The 25,671-nt window shown below is 48.1% G+C and overlaps 2 protein-coding genes across 3 annotated transcripts in view; one reads left to right on the top strand and one right to left on the bottom strand.

Moving 5' to 3' along the window:
* Positions 1 to 25,671, bottom strand: part of LOC121598336 (CLIP domain-containing serine protease 14D-like) — a 196,122-nt gene that overhangs the window by 73,687 nt on the left and 96,764 nt on the right. The gene's annotated exons all lie outside the window — the stretch shown is intronic.
* On the top strand, positions 21,253 to 23,146 carry LOC121598335. Its single transcript, XM_041925001.1, has 3 exons — positions 21,253 to 21,438; positions 21,503 to 22,750; positions 22,813 to 23,146. The coding sequence occupies exons 1-3, from the start codon at positions 21,391 to 21,393 to the stop codon at positions 23,011 to 23,013; spliced, it is 1,497 nt and encodes a 498-aa protein (XP_041780935.1). The 5' UTR covers positions 21,253 to 21,390; the 3' UTR covers positions 23,014 to 23,146.

The raw sequence follows: 25,671 nt of genomic DNA, 5'->3' as shown, positions 1-25,671 counted from the left end.
CTATTAGCCGAACCGGATGAAGCTATCGCTCAAACTGTTGGCTAATTATCGCACACACAGACACACGGACGGACGGCCGGGGGAACGGAGTGGAGTTTGGGCACAATGCACAATTTGCAATCAATCGGATGGATCGATCGAGCGAGCGGAAAGGGAAAGTGTTCGATAGTGATAAGACAGATGTTGGCCCGCGCGGTTGTGCAATCGACAATCAACTGCAGCATCGCTCGCTTACCCTCTCCTTTGGTGTTTTCTACACACATTCGGTGTTTTTTGTGTGTGTGCAACAATGTTGTATCAGTGCGAGTCGGTAGCATAAAATATGTTGCGTGCTGTGCTACCCCAAGAGCCGCCGGCAAAGAGCGCTCTTACATGCATATTCACTCCGCTTCGGCAAAAACACTCCGCACTCTGCCATTGTTGATGCTAATTCGGTGCTGAACATTTGGTGAAAACGATCGCACACTTGTGTCAAGTTGTTTTCGCAAGCTGTACCACTCGAGGCGATCGCTCAGCTTCGGAAGCAAAAGGGGGGAAATTGAAGTTTGGCTGGTAAATCTGATCCCTTAATTACCATCCCATTCCAAGAAGGATCCCTTGGGTTGCGCGTTCAAACATTTAAATCCCCGAAAGAATGCGGTTTTGTTATGTTAATGTGCAATGCATGAAGGGCATGAGCAGCACAGCACTCGGGTGCCGCTGGATATCTATTGTGCGAAATGTACAACAAGCTGATGAATCTCACCCCCCCTCCCTGTCCCTGTCCTTCGGCACATCACAAAAACGGCAAATAAAGTTGTCGCGAGCGCCCCACCCCGGTGCACCTAGACAAGCAACGCGTTGGGCTGCTTGCTACTGCTGTGCTGCTGTGCCCCCAAAAACCCATGTAAGGTCAAGCATAGACCGGGGAGTGGCGGGACCGGGAGGCTCAATTAGTCGGTACAAGAAGTATTGTTGCTTGGTGCTCCTGCTGCTCCTGCTGCTGCTGATACACATTCGGTAAGAATCCGGCGTCCCAGCAGGAGGCTACTACCGAACCGGTGCTGGACACAAGCTTTCGATTTTTCCGGTTTCCCCCCGGGGGTGGGCGGGACAGAGGACGAGTAAAACCTCTCCAAAACACGATCTTTTTGTGTCATTCCGGTTCCGACCGGTGTCGAGGCTGGTTTCACAATACTGGAGTGTGTGTGTTTGAGAGTTTGTACCCTGCGGTTAAGCGTTCTTATCGTGCGCAACGAATCTCGACCACATTCTACCCGATCGCCACTTTTCGCAACCAAAAGGTTAGGCCCAAAGGGGGGGAGAGGGGTGTTTGTGTGTGTGTCGAAGTGCGCAAGACGCGTGCAGAAACCACACCACGCGTCTAGGAAAAAGTGTGGTGTAAATGGGTGCGCTGGAAGGAGGTTTGGAAAAAATATGGTAACGCTTTAATGCTGCTCCGGTGTGCAAGTGTGTTTCTTGCGGGTGCTCGATACACCCCACTCGATTCGTCTTGGCACCTTTCAGGGGTTGGGTTGGGTGGGGCTGGGGGGAGGTTTTCTAATTTGCTTGTGCAAATTTCAATCATACAGTGCCAGCTGCACCGACTAAAGTGGATTCGGTGGTTTTGGTTTCTTTTTTAGCGTTACAGGGCATAGCTGTGGAAAAGCCTCGTGAAGAAGACCAAGACGTCGAAGTGGCTGAAGCAACTGTAGAACGGTGAATGTCTCCGAAATAGAACATAATTATAAAGGTGTGATGTAGTTGCAGTTTGTTTGTACGTTAAAATCCATTTAAAACCGAAACCTAAGCAGACATTTCCCCTGAACCTCCCAGCACCAGCTTGTTGAAAGACGCAGAAAACCACTTCAATTCAAAGGGCCAAACTCCTTTCATGGGCATTGGCTTGTAACTCGCACCGTACATAGATCAACGCCTCAATGCTCGCGCCTTTCGATTCAACACTCCGGGCTATGGCGACTAGGTTGGCAATTATGAAATGCCCGTTCGAGAGCCCACGCCTCAGGCCAACTGGTTCGCATGGTCCAGGTGCACGAGGTGAAGCTCTCACCGTTTGGGAATAGAAAAAAAAAGACCGCACGGAATGCGGGCCTCACTTTCCGCGAGCCCTAGGTGCCAAAAAAGGGCCCCAAAGCCTTTTACAAAGAAAAGAAAAAGCCTGGACGGGATGGAAGAATACAAAAATCAAACTTTAATTGATTAGTTTTCTTCGAGCACACGCACACGCAGATATTTCCCATCCTGGTGGGGGGAAACTGGGCAATTAAACAAGCTGTAATTTCTTCCCCTCCAATTAAAACCATATCGCGCGCACCGTTTCGCGAGGATCGTACGGGAATGGTTGAAATCGGATCCGCTGCACGTTGACTAAATCTCGTCACAAACGGGCCCAATGTGGTGGCGAAAACACTCGGCAAAAACAAAGCCACACGGCCAAACCACAGAAGCAAAAACAGGGAAGCCAGCTGCTGTTGGGAGTGTGCTCCCCCTTTCGGCTTCTTTCGGCGTGTTTATATTGCACGCATTTCGTACCGGTGACATATGAGACGGTGAGACGCTGTGAGCGCAATTTTTGCCCTTTCGAATGGCAGAGTGAAAGGTGGTAACCGTGACACAAAAGGCCTGCCCAACGGGGAAACAGGTTAGGCCGAAGGGGCACCACAACACAGTTGTGCAGTGGAAGAAAAGAAAAGATACACCCCGACGCTTCAGTCCCCCGTTTGCTCCTATCTACCCGCGGGAGCTCACGCTGGAACAGCCGAGTCTCACTCCGGGAGCCATTACAATTTATCATTTCTCTGTCTTATAAATTTATCAATCAATCTGTCAGCGTCCCGCAGGTGAAGAACGCACCGCGGAATGCACGAGAGTGCGCGAGTGCGTGGGATACGATAGCCTCCCATTCCTCGCTTTCCTCACAGGAACAGGTTCGCACCGGTTGGGTGTTGGTTGGTTGTGGTCGGAAAAGGTGTTATAGAACGCTAGGAATGCAATCAATATTTGCAATCACACTTCACTGCCGCTTGATTTGCATGAGCCGTGCGCGGTGCTTCTGCGAATTCTTCACGCAGCCTTCTGATCGAACCCATCCGCTTGGGAGCAATGATTTATGTGGGATTCAAACCGGGAAAGCGAAATCGGGTCAGCTTACTATGTCCAGACGAATGTGGGCAATGGGCAGGTGAAGACAGTGTGTGAGACTCAAATTAATTTAATAAAGCTACCTCCAATAATAATGCACCGGGGCTGTTAAATTGTCTTACCTTTTAATCGCTGCCACTCCTGAGCCCCAAACCGGCGGGCGGTGATTACCCATTTTTGCCAAATCTCCAAAGTTCCATTTCTTCCCAAGGTTCTGTTTTGGGGCATCGCTACTCGTAAAATTTTGCGACACACACTGGCAGATTCAAACATCGATTACGGCAACGGACATTTCTCATGTTAATTAAACCAGGCCCGGGCCACAATCTGACAGTAATTACCTTGTGCCTCGTTCAGTTTTCTGTCTCACACGCACCATTCGCCGTGCCGGGGCGATACGATACTGGAACGATACCACAGGATGGGGATAGCGAGTTGCTATCGTGCGATGGGCACAATTACGGGCGACAAACAAGCAGAAAGCCTCTCGTACGCGATATTACGTAGTTTTGGAGCTTGTGCTTTTTTTTGTTTTTTGCTGGAGCCTTTTCCTCCGAAAGGAAAATGGCACACGAAAGTGGTCACACAAATGTGGACGGGATGCAAAGGCAAACACACACTCGGCCGTTTGATCGCCATGGCGAAAGAGAAAGAAAAACGGACAACTTCCCAAAACATTCGCCACAAGGCACGGATCGGCATCGACACACTTGGTCTTGGCGTCGGAGCCTTGACACCGGGACATTGCTGCATCGTCCGCTCCTCCCAATGCCCACACCAAGTCAAGCTTGCACTTTTTGATGAATCGATAAAGATAAAGCATTAAAAGGTGGAATAAAAATGGTAATGGGATATGTTGTGCTGGGCTTTCGAGCGGAGGGGGGGGGGGGGGGCGGCAGTGATCGATATGAAAGCGGAGCGAAATTCCCAAGCATTTGTTGGCGGCTTTGAGAAGGAAAAAACAAAACAAAAACATTTCCCCGAGCCTGGCTGACAGGAAACGGATGTCTGTTTGGTGATCTTCGATAGGGGAAAAAACGAAACATTTCGCAAACAACGCGAACGTGGCAAACGTGTCGTTGTGGAGGCGATGCGACGTGTAGCTGAATGTGCTGCTAGGCCATGCGAGGCCGTTTGGGAAGGGAGTGCTTGCTTCACTAAAATGATGCCATAAATTTGATATCAATTCATTCGCGGTCAGAAAAGATATAGATGCGTTTTGTTTAATTTTAACGACTTTTAATTATTTTATTCGCAAACCAGACCAATTAAAAGCATTCAGCGGTGGAGTTTCGCATCAAATGTTTCAAACACCATGAAAACGGCAACACCGGATCACCAAAACATTCCAGCCACCTCGCGGTGAACTAAATGTAATACATTCAAACCGGCTCTCAGGTTTGGTGGGGCTTTTGGCGCGAAGAAAAATTTCTCTTTTTTGCTCCGCACGAGGCCCCAAAACTGCATCGAGCAGTTCCCGTCCTGGAGTTGACAGTAGTCTCGCTTAATGTATGTGCATACATCGGGCCCGACAGCCCCGAAGTGCCCTGCATTTCGATCGATCCCTTTGCAGCAGCAGCGGTGACGGTCCAGCAACGTCGAGCACGATCCATCAAGCCGCGCAAAGTGACGTGGTAATGATCGGCGCGGGTGCGAATCGCGATCATTGCGCGTTGCCCGTTTGTCAGCAGCGAAGGAAACACCGGACGAACAACGACGGAGAACAAAACGCAGCAGCAAACACGGGAAAGTATGTTTGCGCTGCGGGGCACAGTGGAATGCACACGATCATAACAATAATCATATTGAATTATTAATGTTGCTCAATTTAGAATGCTTTTCTGTCGCGTTCGTCGTCTCAATCGGGCGCATCGATCGCACCGCGCGAAGCTGCAGTGCAGCGGCAAAACGGAACCGGTGGCGACAAAAAAGACCCCAGACCCGGACTGGGGTGACAATTGGCGGACCATTCTCGACGCAACGGTGAAAGTGGAAGGGGACGGTAAACAAGTACGGGAGAAAAAAAAACCCTTTCCGTACGTGCGGCTGCGATTTAATGATGACGCGAACGGTTCCATAATTAATGAAAATGAAAAACAATTGAGTGCAGTTTTTGTCACATTATCAACAGCTCGGAATGGAAGCGGGGAAACGAACGCTGTTTCTTGCTGCCTTTGGCAAACTGCATTGTCATTTGATTCTGATTCGGGTTTTCGCTTCTTGCGTTCGAGTAATTTTGGAGCTGTTGGATGCTGTGTATGTGTGTGTGTTTGTGTGCCAAAATGAAGCAGTTATCAGTTGGCCGTATCTGTGCACTGTGAAAGAAAAATTACATCACAACGCATGTTCGAGTACACTTTCCACCGTCCCCGAGCGATGGGTTCAGTAAGATAAGGCTAGCTTTTTGAGAGAGCGGAGTGTTTAATGGACACTCAGATCGGGGAGAGACAGAACGAGAGAGAGAGAGAGAGAGAGAGAGAGAGAGAGAGAGAGAGAGAGAGAGGGGGGATTCTGAAAGGGTTTATTATGTCAGCCCTGCGGATTGATGATAAGGGATCGAGAAATGTGGTGAAAGGTTTGCATTGTAGCAATGTTGCTTTCCTGTTGGTTCTTAGTGGAAATGTTGGTTTTTTGTTTGAGTTTAAGATTTGCTTCGCTTTTAAGCTTGATAAGGGGCTTTTTTGTTAAATGACATTGACATTTAACCAGTATATTGTTGGAAAATAACACAAAGTAATTATTTTCTTAGTGATTTTTTATACCCTCGCGCGCATTTTTATCTCGAATTTGTCCTCCAAAACAAGAACTTAAATTAAATGTATCAACTCTTGCCGGTGCCTTGCGTAACAGCTTTATTTATTATCACAACTCACCCCTATTTCACTCTCACTTTTCCGCTCCAGCCCGCGTAATCCATTAAAAAGAGCGATCAACTTGCTTAGCTCTCGTTTTTTTTCTTCTACGGTTTTGATGAAACAAGTTCACCACTTGAACCGTAAATTTCGCCGTTGGTTCGCTCCTCCCCGCAATTCGCTCCATTTGTTCCGTCGCCGGATCCCTCGGGGGTGACATTTTTACATACGTGTTCAAAACCCTTTCCAGCTGCACCTTCTGGCAGCTAAAACACGGTGCTGCTGCTGCTGCTGCCGCGAGAGAAAGAATGCTGATATAGTAGCTGCCCCGAAACGGTAACAACATCAACCTCAATCTCGGCGACAGTTACACGCATGCCTTCGCCGCGTTCGCCGGGCATCACGCGAAGGGAAACTGTATCGACGTAACAGGCGAACGATGGGCTGTTATAAAAAACACACACACCTTCAGGGAGGAGGGAAAAAATTAACTACACGACTCATTCCTTCCAGATCGACCGGCGAGCGCGTGGTACGACCCCTCGCAGGTGGAGTGTGATTTGGTGTAAGAAATGGAACAAGTTCACCCTAAAAAAGCGTGTGTGTGTGTGTGTCTGTGAAAAATGCAGTGTCACCTGTACTGCGAGCATGTACGCGATCGGGGAGCGTTTGAGTGGGCAAGCAAAAACGGTTGAACGATCGTTCGGGCGAACCGCGCACCAAAACAACCGGAACTCCGGGCGAGCGGTTTCGCTCCTGCTACAGTTTGTGCGCTCACTGCCTTTTTGTGGACCACTTTTTCTTTCATTTTTAGGGTACAAAAATCACAACCTCCCCCCCCCCCCCCCACCAAGGGTTGCCTGTTTGCTAACCGAAGCAGCGGTCTCCGTAGCTTTCGATCGAAATTGCGCGATCCGCGCGATGTTCGCGCAAGTGGATGCAAATAACGCGCGGCCAGGCTCGGTTCGGCTCCGCTAAAATAAACATGCCTTTTGGGGGTTGGCCTGTCTTTAAATAAGGCGCTTGAAAGCGCGCAGAGGGGAAATAATAAAATCAATCCCCTTTCCGATTGCCACCCTGCCCGAAATCGAACGAAAACAACCCCATGTAAACGTTTATTACTGCACCCGCAGCGACACGTACACGGCTCTCGGAAACCGTCTTGAGCAGCGTTGCGATTGCGTAACACCGATGCTGGATCGGTGGCTGGACCAGAATCGCCTTGGAATGCTCTCGGAATCGCCCCGAGGTGGTGACCGGTCTCCCTGATTTGTGAGTGACCGGTTTCGGCGAGCAATCGCGACCCGGGCAAGCAGGCAATCAAAACGTCCCAAAAGCCACCCCGAATGGCCGAACGGAATCCGTCTAGCTGCGGCTAGGTTGTGCTGTTGTTTTGCGCTCTATTTCTGTCGATCTTAATTGCCCCCGAGGTTTCGTGTTCGTAGAGCGCAGCTCCAACGCCGCCCTTGTGCCTCCCATTTCCCCAGTTCTTCCAGCAGTGTCACTCGCGCGAGTTGGCACGGAACGAATGCCATGCCGTGCCGTAAAGTCAAAGTGTATTCATATCAAATAATCATCGCGTTTTCATCAACTTTTTCAACTCGTTGGGTTGTGTTTTTTCGCAAAAGAAAACCCCTCTCTGATTTGAACCACTTAAGTGCTGCTTGTCCGAACCGAATGCAAGCGCGCCAATCGAACATGGAGGCATAGCTTGATACATATTTGCTTGGCTGGTTGCAGTTGGTGGCACGGAGTAAGTTAGTCAAAATTGCTACAAAAACTTTAACTGACCTGTCCGAAAGGCGGCTATCGAGAGCAGGTTGCGTAAATATGGCCCGCTCGTTAGTGACAGCTGTCATTAGAGAAGGGAGGGCGTTTGTTTGGGTGAGAAATTAGCCAAGATTATCTGCGACGCTGTGTTTGCTGCGTGCTGATGTGACGCCACAGTGTCTAAAACAAAGTCAGATGGTAGTTTGCAAGTTTTTTCGGTTGCTTGAAGGAGCTTTAATTAAGAAAAACAAATCCTAAAGCTCGTTGATTGCATGTGTATAACCAAAAAGATATGTTCGCAAAAGTTGTCGCAAAAAGTGTGAATAGCCATCAACATGCTTTTTTCTTTTTTGTTTTAATTTTCTTGAATTTTTGTGATAGTCTACCTTTTTCAACGATTTTCTGACAAAATGTGTAACGATGATCGAAACAGCAACAAAAAAACACGACATTCCATTCCAATTCTCCGTAAGCGTTGGTAAATGTGTTTTAAATTACATCAACAAGGCATCGTTGCCAACAAATCTCACTCTCGAAATGATAGTGACTTGCCAATTTTCCCGCTCCTTTTACCCCAAATGGAGATTCCATTTCAAAATCTGCTCACTCATAGCCATGGGCCGATAGAGTCATCCTTCCACAGCGAACCTCTCCCCAACGGAGCGAGGAACAAACTAGCTAGCTAGTAAACTTCATCGCAAACTAGACGCTTTCGTCGGTTAATTTGATTATAGTGCAGGGATTTCTTCCTTCTCCGGCAGAGAGTTTTCATCCACCAAGCTATTTAAAGGAAGGAAAGTAGAAGAAAAAACCCAACTCGGATCGATTCGATGGCAGGGATTTATTCCGCATTCGATTCAAGGCAAAACCGATGTACACCGTGGTCCTGGGCTGGTGCGATAGTGCAAGCGCTCCAGGGCCTGCAGCAATGATGGCAGCAGGAAGGATGCGTCTTGTAAAGCCGCATGCTTTACGTAAAACTTCCTCGCATGCTCTCGTTCTGCTTCCGCACTTGGAGCTGAAGGAACGATGAAGGAATTTTATTTGCGTAACCATGTTTTCTGTCAAAAAGTTTCTGCTAATCCGGCTGAGATAGACAGACAGCGCGGTGCTGTACGCGATAGGACGGGCTGTGGGGTAAAAAAGTGAAAGAGGTTAGAGGGGAATTCCGGTGTCTGGATCGTCCGAAAATCCGACACATCGGGAGGCAGGCGCGGGGGACAAGAAGATGGCCGACCAACTTGAAAGTTGGTTAGGTCTTGGTTTTGTTCATGGTCGAGGCTTTCTGGCTCGTCTTGGACGGTTCTGTCTGTCGTTCTGTACAGGGTTGAGCGAGTTAAGTTTGTTAGGCGATGATTACTTTGGCAGTTTTAAACTCTTTTGCCGGCGACGAACCATCGGCACTTGCCGGAGCTCTTTCTCTCTCTCACACACTCTCGTATCGGAGTGTTGATAATCGTGTTTCATGAGAAGAAGTGTTTCAATCATGCTTTACCAGCGTTCTTGCTGTTCGGTGGCATGGCATGATGAGGATGGCTGTTGCGAAACAGAAAAACTTTAATCCACAATGCAATGAATTTGTGAGCATGTCTGTGAAATTCTGATGAACCGGCAGCCAGCCGTCCGGTTGAACATTCCAATCGCCACGCGTGTTGCGCTCCGAAATGGAAAACTCTCGTCCAGTTTGCGTGACGTTTCTATCGTTCCATAAATCGATGAAAATATAATCGTTTAAATTGCACCACCGCAGGCTATCATTAAGTACGTCGACAGTTTGCATTATGGAATGGGCCTCGCTCGCTCGCTTGCCGGCTCAACCCCCTCAGCGCGTTTGCATTATCTCATTAACAGTCCTCACCGATCAAAATATTGATCGTCCGCCTGTCAATCCGCGCTAGATGTAACGAAGAGCAAACAAACTCAACAAAGGAAGTGCACGCCCGGAATGCAACTGCTGCTGCTACCGATTCCGCTATTACGTGAGCTACCAGCCCCTTGACTGTATGCGAGACAGCGACTGTAGCCTCATTGCAGCGGCGCACCGTACAACTGGTGACCTTGTAAAAAATTCATCGACCCAAATATCCACTGAACCACATTCTGCACACAAAAGCCCCGGGAAGCGCACGCACGTGTTCCGTGTGAGAGTGTGTTCCCGGTCTATTCGTGTCTTCCGGACGTGCACACAGCCCATCCTGGCGTACAAATTCTGGACCGGTTGTCACGTACCTGTCATTCAAAGCAATCAAACACAGCTGAAATTGCACAACAAACATCCTGCCGGAGCGTCCGTACCGGCTGGGGAAGGAACAGCGCCATCTACACGGTGGGCTCGTTATTGAGCCATTCTGGTGTGTTATTTAATGGGGGGGTGAGGAAAAGGAATTAAATTATATGGAAAGTGTATACCAATTCTAACACCAATTCGGTCGAATGCTTGCAAAGCCATGAACATAATTGTAGCTAATTTTGCAGGTTGTTTCTCAAGAATAGGTTTAACACAATACATTTATTATTCATTTCTGTTGGATAGCTTCCCAGGTACAGGATTATGGACAGTATGAATCAATACATATATTCTAGGCACTCTGATAAGGATTCAATTCCATTCCCATTCCAGGGAATTCCAAAACAGAAAGGGAAACCAGTCGATGAACCCTTTTCACGTTACCCCAATAGGAATAGTTTTAATTAAACGACCTGATGGCCCTATTGCTGAGGATAGCATGACTTCATACGAGCCGAATGAAGCTCCCTCTATTTTGGTTTATTGATTCCTGGAATTACTTCCCAAATTTCGACTGTATGTAGACGGTATACCCTTTCATAAGGTACGTTTCCCTGTTTTATTTGAAGCCCAACGAGCTCAATTATCACTTCAAGCAGGTGATGACAGCTTTTTTCTGCTCTCCATGACATATCCGGTTACAATCGATGCCTGAAGAAACCTAACAAAGCGCGCAAAAACACTTAAAGCAAATACCGTTCTGCAGATAATATATAAATAGACCTTCCCTGAAGGTCATTCAATCGTACGGATTTTAATGCAGATAAGCGCCATTGAAATGATTCGTTTAAAAATGTCTAGAACCCATAAAACCGTAGATAGAACTCGCCACAAACAGCAAAGGTGGCCAGGCCCCATATGCATCCGGTAAAGTACCGAATCCCCTGCCAAAAAAAAAAGCCATCCGCAAGCTAGTCATTATTGTTGCAGGTGAGCTTAAGCACCGTAGCTTAAATTTTACGATGCACTTTGTTCCGAACAACCGTTCCCGGGTTCGGGCTAAAGCGCTCCACTCCCATAAACTGCACCATTCCTGGAGTAATTAAACAAAAAAGCAGCGCGTACGAATGCTACGTGATGAAGTGCTGGAATCGTCACGTTCAACTGGCGTAATAGTTGAATGTCGGACAGAAATCTGAGTGGAATTTACTGTCGATAGAGTTTCTGTTGCTTGCATGACTGACTCGGGACAGATAGCAAAGGGAGGCGTTGGGGGGTGACCTTTTGAAGTGCAACGGAGAGTGCATTTTAACAAGTGTCTTAAAATGGTTCAAGGTGACTTTTGGGGCATTTTTCGAGGAGTGCTGTTGATTGTTAATGGAGACATTCCGCATTGAATCACGTCGTGTTCTAGGTGACCCCTACGGGCGAATAGGTTTTGTTTTTTCATTACTCCCAATAGCATTTAAGCTTGGGGTTTTTTCAACTTCCTCTGGGCTGTTCTTTCATTTGCCTAAATGACCTCCACCGTTTCCTTTCTGTATCAGATATCTTCCCCATCCAAGCCACCGGGGAGCTCACCAAGACACGCTGCAGCTGTGTCCCGGTGCATGTTTGTGCGCTCATTTGCAGGTGCTGACTTTCGACAGTGATTTAGCGCGGAGAACGTTTAACGAACCGAGATCAGCGTTACGGCGTTGGAAGCAAAGCCACCTCCAACGCCCGGGCAACACCAAAACGAACAAGAAAATGGACATTAATCCGCCCGGGATGAGGTGGATGCACCCGTGACGGTACGGCCTCTAAGCCTTCGACCAAATGAATTCATTTGCATCTCAGACCGGAGCAGCGCGGGTGCAATGTTCGCTGGCCGAAATCAGTGCTTGAACACAAAAATTGCAATACTAAACACCAACCACAGGGCACAGTGCGCGGGGATTTCCAAGGGAGGGGGAGGATTAGAAGTGAAGAAACAAGGGTGAAGAAAATATTAAAAGCAACTGCCTGGGACGTTGGCCAGTGAAGGATAAGAAAAAAAACTAGTGCACTTGCAACCATGGTCAGCAGCTTTTGGCCCAACGACTTCCAAGCGTAGCATTCCCGGGGCATTTTTTGCGTCTTTTATCGTTTCATTTATGTTGCGCAAAATACCATCTGTTTTTTTTCTGATGTGGTTGTTGATTTAGTTTTGTTTCGACTTGCTTTTTTTTGCTGCTTTTGCTACTCCCGTCCAACTCGTTCATTAAACGAAGACGAACTAGCGTCGTTGGCTCTGCTTTTGGTTTGCTTCAAAGAGCCCTTTTTTGCACTGCATTTGGAGCATTCTCCAAGTTTTTTTGTGTGCTCAATCCCATCAACAAAGCTTTCCGTTTGGGATTTTCTTTTCATTACGTCGGTAAACATGGCAAACGGTCCGGCATAAGGTGCCTCGTTACACGCTGGCGCTTGGCCCACCACCGGAGACATTTGCGGATGACCTTCCCTGGTGGTGCAGCTGTCTGACACCTTACGAGCGGACGGATTATCCAACACTATCGCTCTATTTGGAAGGTTACAAAAGTTCCAGGCCCGTGGTCCGAGTGGGAAAGCCTTTTCGAGCAAAAAGTACAAAAAAGCCTTTGGTGTGCACGAGAACGTCAAACCGGCCCGGGCCTATGTACGTTTTCCCTGCCTGTGGAGGTCTTGGTTTGAGGTTTAGTTTCTTCACTACGATGAGTTAATGCATACATGCTGGCTTTTTTCCGTTATTAAAGACACACTTTTTATTCCCTCGCTGCAATACTTTCTGGGCAGCACGGTTTTTGTTCGGTGGATTTCCGTTGGCTCACTGTTTATTGTTTTCCTCCTTAAACCCCAGCCATCAGCGTCTTCGCTTTGGGCTTCTTAAACGGTTTAATTAGAAGGTAAATGGTGTGAGTGTGTTTCACTGTTTGACTTTCGTGCGAATGTTTTGCCCGGGCGCAACGAAGAGAGCAGAGAACGAGCAACCAGCACAGCAGAGTGCAGCAACAAAAAAGCTTCTCCTCGACGAAATTAAGCATTGCGCTGTGACACAGAAGTAACATGCCATACCGAGCGAAACGATATAATTAATTCGTTGTTATGTTCGGCAAACCGGGCAAGCCGGAGCTAGCTGGAAGAAGTTTGGAGTAGTTTGTTTTTTGTTGTTGCAAGCAGGGAGAAAAAATGGCAAATGTGATGAAAGTGAGAGCAGCGAGATGTATAATTATGCCGTTCGTTAAGGAGAGTTCTGGTAGCATCACATGCAAGTTACTTTAAACCAAGAAAACCCTGTGTTTTTATTTCGACTTTTAATGAATGAGCCAATTGCCTTCAAACGAATGCTACAATTGCCTTCAATATTCCTGAAATGGAAACACAATCTTATCTCCATCTTGGCTCGCTAGAAACACTTTCCGACCTTCCTATGACAAATGAGCTCTTAACCTACTAAACAACCATACCACGATAAAAGACCCCCAGCATCTTTCACCACCGCCAGCATCATTCACAAATCACCCCCAGTCCAGTCCAGTTTGCTTCAAATTTTATCGCTTCACACCAATTAAGCCTTGCAGCAGACCGCCGACCGGCCGGCCAAGCCACGGGTAAGTGTCATCGATGCCAATCAAAGCGCCATGCCAAGCGCAAAAGCGTGCATAAATCCCTTGCGGTATCCCTCGAGGACATGACTTTCTCTTCCTTTAACTTGGCAACGGTTGCACCGCTTCCCAACCACCCTACCACCGTCCGCTCGTCCGCATTGACAATGGCTTTAATTCTAATGCTCGACCGAGAACGAGCCGTAGCGGAACTACTGGATGCTGCAATCACCCAGTCCCGGAAGGTGACGGCCCCGGCAAAATGGTGGTCGATGTTGCCTACATAAATTACTAATCTCCCGCAGCCACACACCACCTTCAAGCGGCCGAAGGTTTCCGTGGGTCCAACGGTCCAAAGGCAAACGTGTGGTCACCGTGGCAGGGAAGCAGCGGCAGCGGCCTACCGATCAAACCGCCATGATTAGGTGCTGCGGGACAAAATGGCACCTCCATCTGCGGCTACTCGCTTTTCTCGTTCGATTTTCCCCTCGTCCCATTGCAGTGGCGGTGCATATTTGCGTCAGTCGAGATCTAGGCGTACGGCGTCCCATTCGCTAACCGGGCACCCAAAAACGCCCTACGGGGAAACGAATAATTATAATTTTCTCGTTAACACTGACACTTTCCACTCGCCTTCGCCCCATCGGTGCTAAGGAGAACCGGTGCGCAGCCGTTGCTTGGCCCTGGCACACACTGGCGTCGAGCCGTGCAAACGTGGAAGGAAGCAACACTCGAGGCTACTGCGCGGCGATAGAACGGAAAAATGTTTATGTGCGAAATGTAAACCATGGACCATGGCGTCCGGATGGCTTGAGCTAACAAGAAACACAGAAAATAACCTTCTCAATCCCGTTCCTGAAAGCGTTCGATCATATGAAGTCACCGGGCACAGCTTCACCAAACCAAAGTCATCGGAAAGGAAGGCGCACTCTCCCCCGTAAAACGAAGAAAGAGAATAAAGGGACAACAAAAATGACACACACATACACACACACGGACACAATCTTACGGTAATTATCACTTTGCAAACATGGCGTCGAATAACACCGAAAAACGGGTGCTTGCTACGTCGTCCCGGGTGAGTTGGTGAAGATTTTTATCACAACACATCCCGCTCTCCCAACGATCCCGGGAGAACTCAGTGCGAGGGAAGCTGCCGGCGACGATCGGTCGTGCCGTGGTCGGTTTGGGAATGGCCAGGCCCCGCCGTCCGACCGACCAGTTGCAAAAGGTGAAAGATGAGAAAAATTTTAATTAATTAATCAAGATGTAAATTAGTGGATAGAACATGAAGCTTACAAACCAACGCCGGGAGGGAAGAATGGGACAGTGCCAGAGATGTGAGGGATGCTGTGTAATGTTGCCCTCGGTGAAGACTTGTGGCTTTCGAGATGTGATTGTTCTGTGGGTTTTCGTTTACTTTGTGTTCTAAAACATTGGAATATAGCTTCAAGCTCTAGACGATGACGGATAAACTACAAGAACTTGCTCCAATGTTTAAAAAGTTGTCAACTCTGATGAAAAGTCACAGTGTTTTTCTGCAATTTTGTGCTTCATTCTAACGCTCCAACGCGGCCCAAATCGTTCCGGCCAAAGAGTCCGACCACTGCTGCGACCGAGTCTGCTTAACATGTGACACAGACGATGAACTCCGCAGATAAGTCTGATGCCGTCCGGGAGATTTTCCTGTTTTCGCCCGTGCAATAGTGACGGTTCTGCTGCTGCTGCTGCTGCTGCACTTCCCAGGAACGTTCCTTTCCAATGTGCATACGTTCTGGCCACACTCGGCCTCTCTCCCCGTGGTTGCGGTTACACACGTCCCCGGAACCCGATACCCGATGGTGATAATGAGGGGAAATTTATAATGAATTGCTTATGAACTTATGAACGTGTCGGGGCCATCGCTGCAGTACCTTCACCTGGTCGGGCTTCACGGGTACCGTGTTCGGGTGCTTCTGGAACGAAGGGGAACAAAGCAAGGCAGGCTACATGCAACTCATCAAACGTCAGACACCGATGTCGGTGCGTTGTTCGGGCAGATAAGCTCTGGCCAACTCCGAGAAGCCTTCCTATGCTCGTGTGTGGGTTCTTCTTCGTGGAAGCAAATATAGAGAAAGAGAGTGAAAAAACACCATGATGTCCATAACAAAACACACACACACGCACGGAGCTCGGGCTTGTTCTTGATGCACTTCTCAACGAGACCTGCACACAAACAACACCTTCAACACCTCTGTCTCTCTCCCGTCCGACGTGAATGTGATGTGAACCGGCCACTCGGCAAATAAATTGCATATTCTTTTGTTTTCCTATGCAAATAACTGCCTTCGCCTTTGGTCGGCGATCGGTTTGTTCGGGATGGGCTGGGAAGGACTGCCGAGTGGAGCAAAACCCATCCAAACCGTTTGCCACCGTAGGAATGCGTACGGCCGCGCTAGAACGGCTACCCTTTTTGCGAGCGCTCTGTAAGAAGACCGACAACGTCCATTGGCCATCAACTGGGAGTCGACTTCCAGCAAGTCCTATCCCAACTGACCACCGTGGTCTTCGACACTTGGGCTTTCTTTTTTGCTTCCCGCACACACTCTCTCTCTCTCTTTCTCTAGCTCACTCAGGTGTCACACTTCAATCCTGACCTGGGACCCCGGAAGGCTTGTCCAGAGAGGCGTTTAAGTTGACGCGTTGGGTGATCTGACTTGCCCTGGCCTGTCGGATGGGGAGTTTTTTTTTTTCAATGAAAATAAAAATCACCCCACACAAACAAATCGTCCGTGGTCGAAGGAAGCCGGATCTAGTCAACACTAAATGTCCAGCTATTCATGTGCCCCTTTTGAAGTGGGAAGCCGACCGTTTTGGAATGGGGCCTTCTCCTCGTGCCGTACCAAACGGCAAACAAGCCGAACGGAGCTGAAATGCATTTCAACACGCCGGTACGGTACCATTTTTTTTGTCTTCATGCAAAAAGACATTCAACTATAGCTCTACCAGAGTTTGTTGTTCATTGCACCCTTTATAACGACTGAAAATTCAATGTGAACTACTGCTTTAAGAGTATTTCAATGTTGGACAAACTTTCTTCGCCAAGCTTTATGCACAAAAACGCATAAGGTTTGAAAATTCCAAAAATAGTTCAACAAAGCACTAGCCACTTTCATTTCTTCTACAAATGCTCAATAGGAACTGTTTAGAAACTGCACAAAAACAGAAGCATTGCATAATGCTACACACTTCCTTCCCTGCTCCAACTTTAGTTGCAAAACTCACAACCACAGCAACATCACGCAGACCCTCTAGGTGGTAATTAAATTCTTTGCCAACTCTTGCCGTTGCTCTTTCTCTCTTAAACACAGCAGCAGGCAAACTTCCTGCTTTTGTGCTCTCCCGGAACCGTCCCTACCACGTTCCCCCAGGGTGCCTTCGCCGTTCCCTTGAGCCACATTACAATATTATTTGTATTCATGAACATATAAAAATTGCAAATAATAGAAGTGAGTGACGTCCCGTAACAACCGCAATTACATTCACGTCTCACCCGGCGCGGCAGGCCAGAAGGCCTTCGGTCGGTCGAGCGGTCCTGTCAGCAAATCTCCACCGGTCGGTTGGAACAGAAGATGCCTGGCCTGGCGAGGGAATAGTGCACACACATTTGTGCATTCGTCGAAACAGCGCGTTCCGCGGTCAGTCTTTCGAGCTGCCCCGCTTGTTTTGCACACATTCGTACGGGTTGAGGAGTGAAAAATAGAAGCAATTTAGCTGGCCTCGAGTATACACGACGAGATCTATTGAACGAGATGAAAAATTGCCTTCTTTTTGCTGAAGAAAGAGAGAGAGACAGGTAGAGTCGGAAACAAAAAGTGCATCACGCGAAAGTGCGCAGATAGGAAGTTGCCGTGCACCTCGGAGTTGGAACTGGAGGATCAGAGCGCACTGGAGCGCATGGTCATGGAAATTGTTCGAATTAAAAATTATTACAATGCAATTGTCGTAATTACATGCTTCATTTATGGATTGTGCTTCACACTTGCGCGTTCCGCGGTGTGGAAACGCATTAACCAGCATTGAGTGTGTGTGTGTGTGTGTGTGAGAGCTGTGACGCTTCTGACCGATCGAACCCTTCCTACCGTGCCGTGTGAGTGTAGAAAGATATCTCCCCCGGTCGGATAATGATGATGATGATGATGATGACGAGGTGGACAGGAATGCACCAGGGGAATGCAATAATTTCTTTTTCCACCCGGGGAAGCCACAGCACAGAAACGAGGGTGTTGCCAACAATCGTAGAACTGGTATTTGCATCGGAAGTACTACTGCAGACCGAGCCGGTAGGTGTAATGGCGTGGACTAATGGAAGCTTGTTAGCGGTCGATTGTCTTGAAGGTGTTGAATGCATTTCTAGCACTGCTGCTGGGGATTGTTCTTATCTGCTTATGTGCTCTTCTTACTGCGTTCTATCACCGACATACACTTGGCACTTTCATGAGCCGTTGAAAAATCGATTGCATGATGGTCGTTAGCGGCATTATTTCATTCTGATTAACATTGTAACAGCTTTCAAGGGCGTTGAGTTGATGAGAAGAATGTCTATGGGAATAAATAGAAATAAAACCTTAATAAACATCGTGTACGAAAGTAAAAAAGCTTTTCTATTACGATTTAACATGAATTTGCAATAATATCCCAACAAAGAGCTCAACACTGGTAGCTGCCATGCCTTCAGCAACCACATAGAGGACAGTTTTCCCCTTATCAACGAGAAAGAAATGATGATGGATTACGGACTGCCTGCCTTCTTTTCTTAATATGCAACTCCTCCCCTCAGTAATGCTGCAAAAGCATTTCGCTCTTTCGCTTACTTATCACTTTCCATAAAAATGAAAACCAACGTATGCATGCTAATGAACAACGCAGCCCGACCCACGACGCTGTGGTTTAAAAATCGAGGAAAGCAACCGATCTGACAGTTTGCGAAAAGGGGCGCGCGTATGGAGCGCAGTTTTCCAACATATGGGGAGAAAATGGACGCATGATGGATGGAAAATAGCAACTCAAAATCCATCCTGCCGGAGCAACGGCAGCAACGAGGGGAAGTTTGAAAATGTTAGGTTATGTTTTATTTTTATTGTTTGTTTATATAGTACGCATATGCTCTTTCGACCCCAGTGACTCTCCACCACCCTTCAGAGCCCGCTCTCTTCACGCTTCCATTTTTGCATGCCGTTGCTGTAATGTTTTCATATTTATATTCCCTTCGTGCGCTTTAACAGACGCAACGACTTTTCTCCGGTGGGGTTTTCCCTTATCAAGCTGCGCCGATCACACGGAACGAGACTCCCTAAAGAGCTGTGGGTGAAACCCGCCGAATCTCTGTCTCTATATGGAAAAGGAAAAAGGGGATGAGAGGTGGAAAATCCTGAAAAGCGAAATCAGGAGATGAAATCTGTCCAGCTCTGTACGGTACACCACAAACGAAACGACAGCGTGGAATGAGAAAAGGGCGCAAAAAAAGCTCAGGAATCAACCCGGCCCGTCACTTCCCTAGACTGATCTTTCTCCTTTTCCATACAATTGGGGAGTGGGATTCCACCTCCCACCTATCACCCAGTGCAAGCCCAACCCGTGTCAGGAGGAGAAAAGCGGAAAAAGAAGAAGGACAGGACTCGCGCAAAATCCAATGGCGGAAAGATGATTGACGGATGTAGCGCTTAACATGGTAAAGGTAAAACGTGTTGTTTTCTCTCATTCCTCCTCTCTGTCTGTATCTCTTCGCTCATTTCAAAGTCGCCCTAGTTTGCTCATCCACCCACCCACACACACACATAAAGTGTTATCCTGCGGCTTTACGATGCAGCACGGTACGAATATGCCATGCGGAGGAAGCAAAAAAAAACACCCGAGCATATGCTTTTTGATGTCTCTTGCATGAAATTTCCTTCCCACATTCCTCGCACCCATAGAGCCGAGCAAAATGGCAGCAGCAGCAACGGCATCGTACATATCGTTTGGGATAAATCACATAAGCAGCGCGCGGTCCAAACCGTACCACGACCGGGGTTTGGGGCTTGGTAGGATAAATATACTGCGAGTGACGCGCTCGCGCGCCCGCTTTGCTCGCGCTCGATCTGACAGCAATCAGTGCGCCGGGAGTGTCATGTCTCGCTCGCTTCCACGTGTGGATTCTCGCGGTGGCGACGGAGCAGGGCAACACGGGGCCGACGCGCGATCCGTTCGCGCCGATAACGACACCAAAGTCACCGCTAGGAAATGGAGCCAATCGCGATACGGATGCGTGCATGGAGGAAGGCTGCAGCTCGGATACATTGTCTTAGATTAGAAAATTCAATCAATCATCCACACTGGCTGCTGCCGTAGCTGCTGCTGCGGTGTTGGACTGTGACGACCGTAAAGGTGAGGGGTGCTGAAATCGATCTGATCGTCTCTCGATCTCAAACACGAGCGAACTGAATGCCGAGCTGGAGCGGGTTTCAGTTAGCGACAAAGACGCAAACGAGTGTGTGTGTGTGTGCGTTTTATTTAATCAAGTGTTTTATTTTGCTCCAAAACAAGATTGCTCTTGAACGAAAACTGCTTCAGAATTCAGGTCAATTGGCCCCTCCCGAAACGACCCGCAATGCATTGATGCAGGTCAAATTAGGTGCATTTTTCCTCCGCAACGTCACAGCAGCAGTGACTCAATTTTGAGCAAAACTCTCGGAGCAAGCATCCCCGAGCATTCCATCAAACAAACTGCCAACGGGCCCCGGTAACTGACATCAATCTGGCAACAACTCTCCGCACAACTTCGCCTCACTTTCATCGCTCTTGATAACTGATAAGATTCCAAATCAACATAATGATATTATATTTCTCGCTGCTCGCGGCCCGGCGTTCGTCTGCTTCGCATCATCGTGACGAGCTGGGCAGAAACTGACAGAAAGGCTTCCGACTAACAACTTGCAAACTACTTTCCACCCCCCCCCCTCCCTCCTCAATTCCTTCCCGTGTTCTTCAGTGGAGCGTCAAGTGCACACGGCAGCATCGCCTTCGTCGGCTTGCCGCTGTGCCGAGAAGACAAACTTTAATAAATTTGTTTATGAAGCAAACAAAATTACTGCCCTCCCGTTTGCTGGTCGCCCTCTGTCTCTCAACCTATTCACAATTTAGACTTTATGAGGAGCGAGTGAGAGCGAGCGAAAAAAAATAGCTAAAGGACGAAACACGAAGCTTTCGCATGCAATGTGGCATGAAACGTGAAGGCGGCCCAAGACATGATGATGTGGTGCGCGATCGTTGGAATGCTTTGGAAGCAAAACAGCCCATAAGCTTTCGGGTGTATTATTAAGTGAACCTTGATTACGAGCTGGGAAGATGTGTGCATGTGTCTGTGTGTATCATATTTTCACTCAAGATAAGCTGAGAGCAACTAAGCACTGAATCGGTCTCTCCGTTCCATCCGCAGCTTGTTTTGATTTTATGAACAGATATGGTACTGCTCCACTCTACTTTAACTTTGAAGCTATTTAGCGCACAGTGGCAGTCGGTCGACCACTTGTGTTTACTTGGCAGCTCCTCAGCTCCACCACAGCTCTTCTGGGGTTCTGGGTTAGGGTCAATATTTACCAAGCTGCACATATCCCACACATGCTCCGGGACATCCCTGAAGTTGCTCTCCAAAAATGCAAAAATATTCGCGAACACTGTTGGGAAACAGCTACCGTGCAGGTTCTGAAATGTGTTTAGCTGGCCGTGTGTGAAAGAACAAATCCGCCACCATTCGGTACAGTTTGCATCGAAGTGTCTCATGATGCGTTGGTTACGTTACTTTGTAGTGGTGTTTGTGATTCTTGAGGTAAGATCCTTAGAGTTTTGGGCTCTAATTGTTAGTGCAATAATCCTTTCGTTCCACTTCCTAGACTTGCACCGTTCGAGGAGACTTTGGCCTTAGGATAGCAGTTTCGGGATCATCCGTCCTCGAGCAGTACGCTCTTCGAATTCGGGATGACTGCAATCTTATCGAAAGCTCGTCCGGAGAGATCGTGCTGGATGGACCGTCGGTCGCATTGAACGAGGCCGCTGTAGCGCTCAAGACAATGTTCGAACAGATTGTGTTCTATGTGAAACCGATCGGCCTGTCCGTCGCTTCGTTGGCCGCGGACGATGTGGGCCCGGTTGAAACAGTGTTCAACAATGCGAATAGGACGATTGCCGCTTTCGCTGCCTTCATCAATAGCTCAGCACCAGCTCTTCTCGCCACAATCCAGACCAAAGTAAGCAATACCGTGCGATTGGAACTGAACAATATCCTGAACTCTCTGAAGACCTCAACGGCCGACCTTGGCAGTGCGTTGAGTTCGCTGCGTACCGCTGTGATTAGTGCACGGAATAATAACGCAACCTCGAGCAACGTTGCGAACTATGTGAAGCCCTCGATGGTGTCACTGGCACAAACCAAGACACTTTTAGTTTCCACCGACCTATCGGCACCGTCGTTCTCCGCTGTCGAATCGGCCCGCACCATTAATCAGGCGAATGTGGGTATCCAGATTGGCATCTCGATTGAAAGCGGCACCATGCTGACCGAGATGTGGGAAGGCATGCTGGTGAAGGATTACGAGCGCATTGACGCCTCTCTGCAGCAGGTGAAAACGCTTGTCGCAAGAGAAGTTCCACTGGTCAGTGGGCAGATCGCACAGTTTGACTCGAGCTACAGTTCGCTGACGAGCGTGCTCAGTGCCAAGTACAGTGAGATCAATTCGGTGTACGGTAATGTGACTAACGGCACCGCAGATAATGTTCTCAATGCGTACAAAACGCTCGTCTCCTCTGCCATCGGGTACATCAGGGCGCTGATAGAAAGTTTCTACCCACCGATCAAGCCAGTCATTACACGGCTAGCGGAGGTTTTGATACAGCGCGGGAAAAACAGTGACTTTTGCTACGAATCTTACTACCCGTTGGTAGAGCAGTATCTGCTATCGGGCCAGCTGAGCATCATCACGTGCCTGAATACGGAGCTGGAGCGCGAAAAGTACCTGATGGAGGCGCTGCTGGAGATTAACTATCAACTGCAGTTCTTCCTGGAGGATGCGAACGCGTATCTGAAGACGTGCTACCGAATATCTCAGTTTGATAATCCGCTGACTTCGCAATGTCTTCAAGAGGTGAGTGTGGTAACGACGTCGCTTCTCGGAAAATCCGAAATCTTACACACCTTTTCTTACAGCACAAAGACTTCTCGGACCTGATTCCATGCACGGCTATCAAGGAGTACGCTACCATGCTTCAGCTGCTGTGCAAAGAGGTGGACTCGCTGCTCTTCAGACTGTGGTCCTGTGTGTCCCGCGACACGATTCGGTTCCCACTCGAGGCAAAAGACATACTGGTTCAGGTTAACATGTGCGCTCTGTTTGGTACGGCGTCATAAACAGACATCACAAGGACCGGTCGATCGCTAGAATAAGTCGTGTTCAATTTAAATTGTCTTAAATAAAAGCGTATTAGATCCTTGCTGACTACCAACAGCTTCCCTCCACGGACTGGCTTGTGGTTGCGTTAAAAGTCAATCGAGATGAGTAATGGCTGCGTGTTCTAGTGTTCCTCCCACAAGGCAGGTGTACCCACAAGCCAAAGGGACACGCGAACCGATCCCTACAACACCTCAACCCAAAATCGTTTGATGATAAATTTCTTCTACTGCCATTGCAGAAGGGACAAAAGCCTTCACCATTTCCATTGCTTCATCCATCTTTCTCTACTGTCTGTCCTATTTCCCGAATCTGAACCGGGCATAGGAGGTGTCCCAATGTCCGTTGCATCATCGATTGTATTTATTTTATTGATTCGTTACAACCGTATGTCCTTCCACAGAAGCAGGCCCGAGCCAACTGGCAAAAAAAAGGTTCGTACTGTGGTTTTTGTGGGTTTTTCTCGTCCAGCGCACCGGACTGTTTCGGGGTGTCTCTTATTTATTAGCTCCGGGGCTATTATGCTACCGCATCCCTCAGGTTGGTTCTGCAGCAATCATTTTCCCTCCTCCGGGTTGCATCCTTCTGCCAGCTGCACCGGGCTCCGGAGAGGGCGGAGAACATGTTCCCCGGCAATGCAACGATTCAACTGGTCAACCAAACGGACATAAAGGACACGCTCGTACACATGTGGAACAGAAGCACGCACATAGAATTGAAAAAAAAACACACACACAACCACATCGTCTGACTTTTCGTGGCCGTGCCTGGCCGTGAACGATGGCAATGATAAATTAGTCACAGGGCGGAACTGCGCTGCGTCTTAATTTGTACTGCCCCTGGACTGCTGTGAGTTTTTCGTTGAATGCCTCGCACCGTGTCCCTTTTTTCCCGGGACGCTGGAGGATTCGCATTCCAGCTTCCGCATTCGGGAATACGGTTGAAAATGAGGCAGAAATTAACTTAAAAATCTCATTCCAAATTAACGGTAATCAGCGCCCGAAGAGTAATTTCGAGGCATTTTTAAGCTTCGGTCTGCCTCCGGTATTTCTCCAGCCGTCGGACGGCACATTCCGCAGTTTAATTCAAAGGAATGGCTCTCGCAATCACATCGGTTGCCCGGGAAACAAATAACAAGCTGGCTTTTAAATCTCCTTTGTTTCGCTTTACCTTGCCTCAGTTTCTCGTCCGACAAGGCTAGTGAAAAGGTTTTATTTGTACTGTTCTACATATCAATATGTTCTTTACATTATAGAGGGCTTTTTTGTTCATTTACCCTCAAAAACTTTTGTGACATACGTTGCGCAGTTTGGTTTCAACTTCACCGTGCTGTGAGTAATTAAAACCCAACCGTCAAAACTTCTACTCACAGCTTATCCGGCGATTGCAAGCATGTTTCGCTCGCCCTGTTGATAGGTTATCCAGCCCCAACAGGTAACAGCAGCAAATTTAAGTTTGTCGGCGTTACAAACAAAAAAAACTAACAAATGAAAAGTTTTTGCGTTCACTGTTTGGCGTGCAGTTCGCATCATCCCACCGGAAAAAGGCGAACTTTTACGTGTGGCGCTCGATGGTTGCGCCGTTACACACATCCGCGCACTAGCAACAGCAGCAGCGAGGGCCTCGGTTTGCGTGTTAAAAGTTATTTCACATGTTTTGCTACTCTGTGTGTGTGTGTTTTTTTTTTTGTATGGCATTGTTTTGTAAAAGTCAAAGTTTGGGTATTGTAAAAAAATAAAATAGTGGCATAAGCTCCGAGATAAATTGATGTGTTACTTCAAAGTTGAAGGTTTTGGGCATTTTTTCTACTGTTCTGTTGCAGTTTTCAGCTGAAGATTGTTTGGTGAAAATTAATAAGCAAGCTTGAGAGCAACGATGATTATAATCATCTTCTCGAACGCTGCATACGCGCTCTTTGTTTGCAGGCGGCTGAGTCACCGGCGCACATGGAATTAATTTAATTGCGTAAAGGATTTAATTTCTCACCACACACTCTCCCGATGCTTGATCAATCCGAACGCTCTGTTAATAGCGAGCGATAAATAAAACTTACGTTTTTGTTATGTGATAACATCTCCTCTTCCCCCCTCCCTCCCACCTCTCCTACTGCACCGGCAAAAAGGTAAAGATGAAAAATTGATCTGACAGCGATGTGCGAATGCAAATAAAATACCAAGCTCGAAACAAACCCAACCATGATGAAAATATCGCTCGCAGGCCTCCCGTTCCAGCGGCTTAAATATCTGGCCACTTTCACGCCATCCTCCTTCTGTTGCTCCCTTTTGAGGGGAGGGGGGGGGGGTTGCAACAGGGACAACAGACAGTGCCATCCGAGCACATCAACAAAGGGGGGAGACGCCAAGGCGACGTAAATTTAAATCACACCAAGCTGTTTACGAGCAACGCTCCTGACAACGCTTCGTTTGAGCGTATTTTCTTACAGAACCGTACACCGCACGACCGGTTTCCCCGGCTGCCCGGACGGTCGGCTTGCCACAGTGGCCACAGAGGGTGCTAAAAGCCTGGGAAGGTTGCCAACCGAACCCGGCGTTGGCTGGCAATAAAAACCGTGCCGTTCCCCGAGCCGAGCTGTGTCCTTGTGGAATTTCTTCCTGCAG

Source organism: Anopheles merus, chromosome 3L, assembly GCF_017562075.2.
Source record: "Anopheles merus strain MAF chromosome 3L, AmerM5.1, whole genome shotgun sequence".
Taxonomy (NCBI): Eukaryota; Metazoa; Arthropoda; class Insecta; order Diptera; family Culicidae; genus Anopheles; species Anopheles merus.
This window is presented reverse-complemented; position numbering and strand designations above follow the sequence as displayed.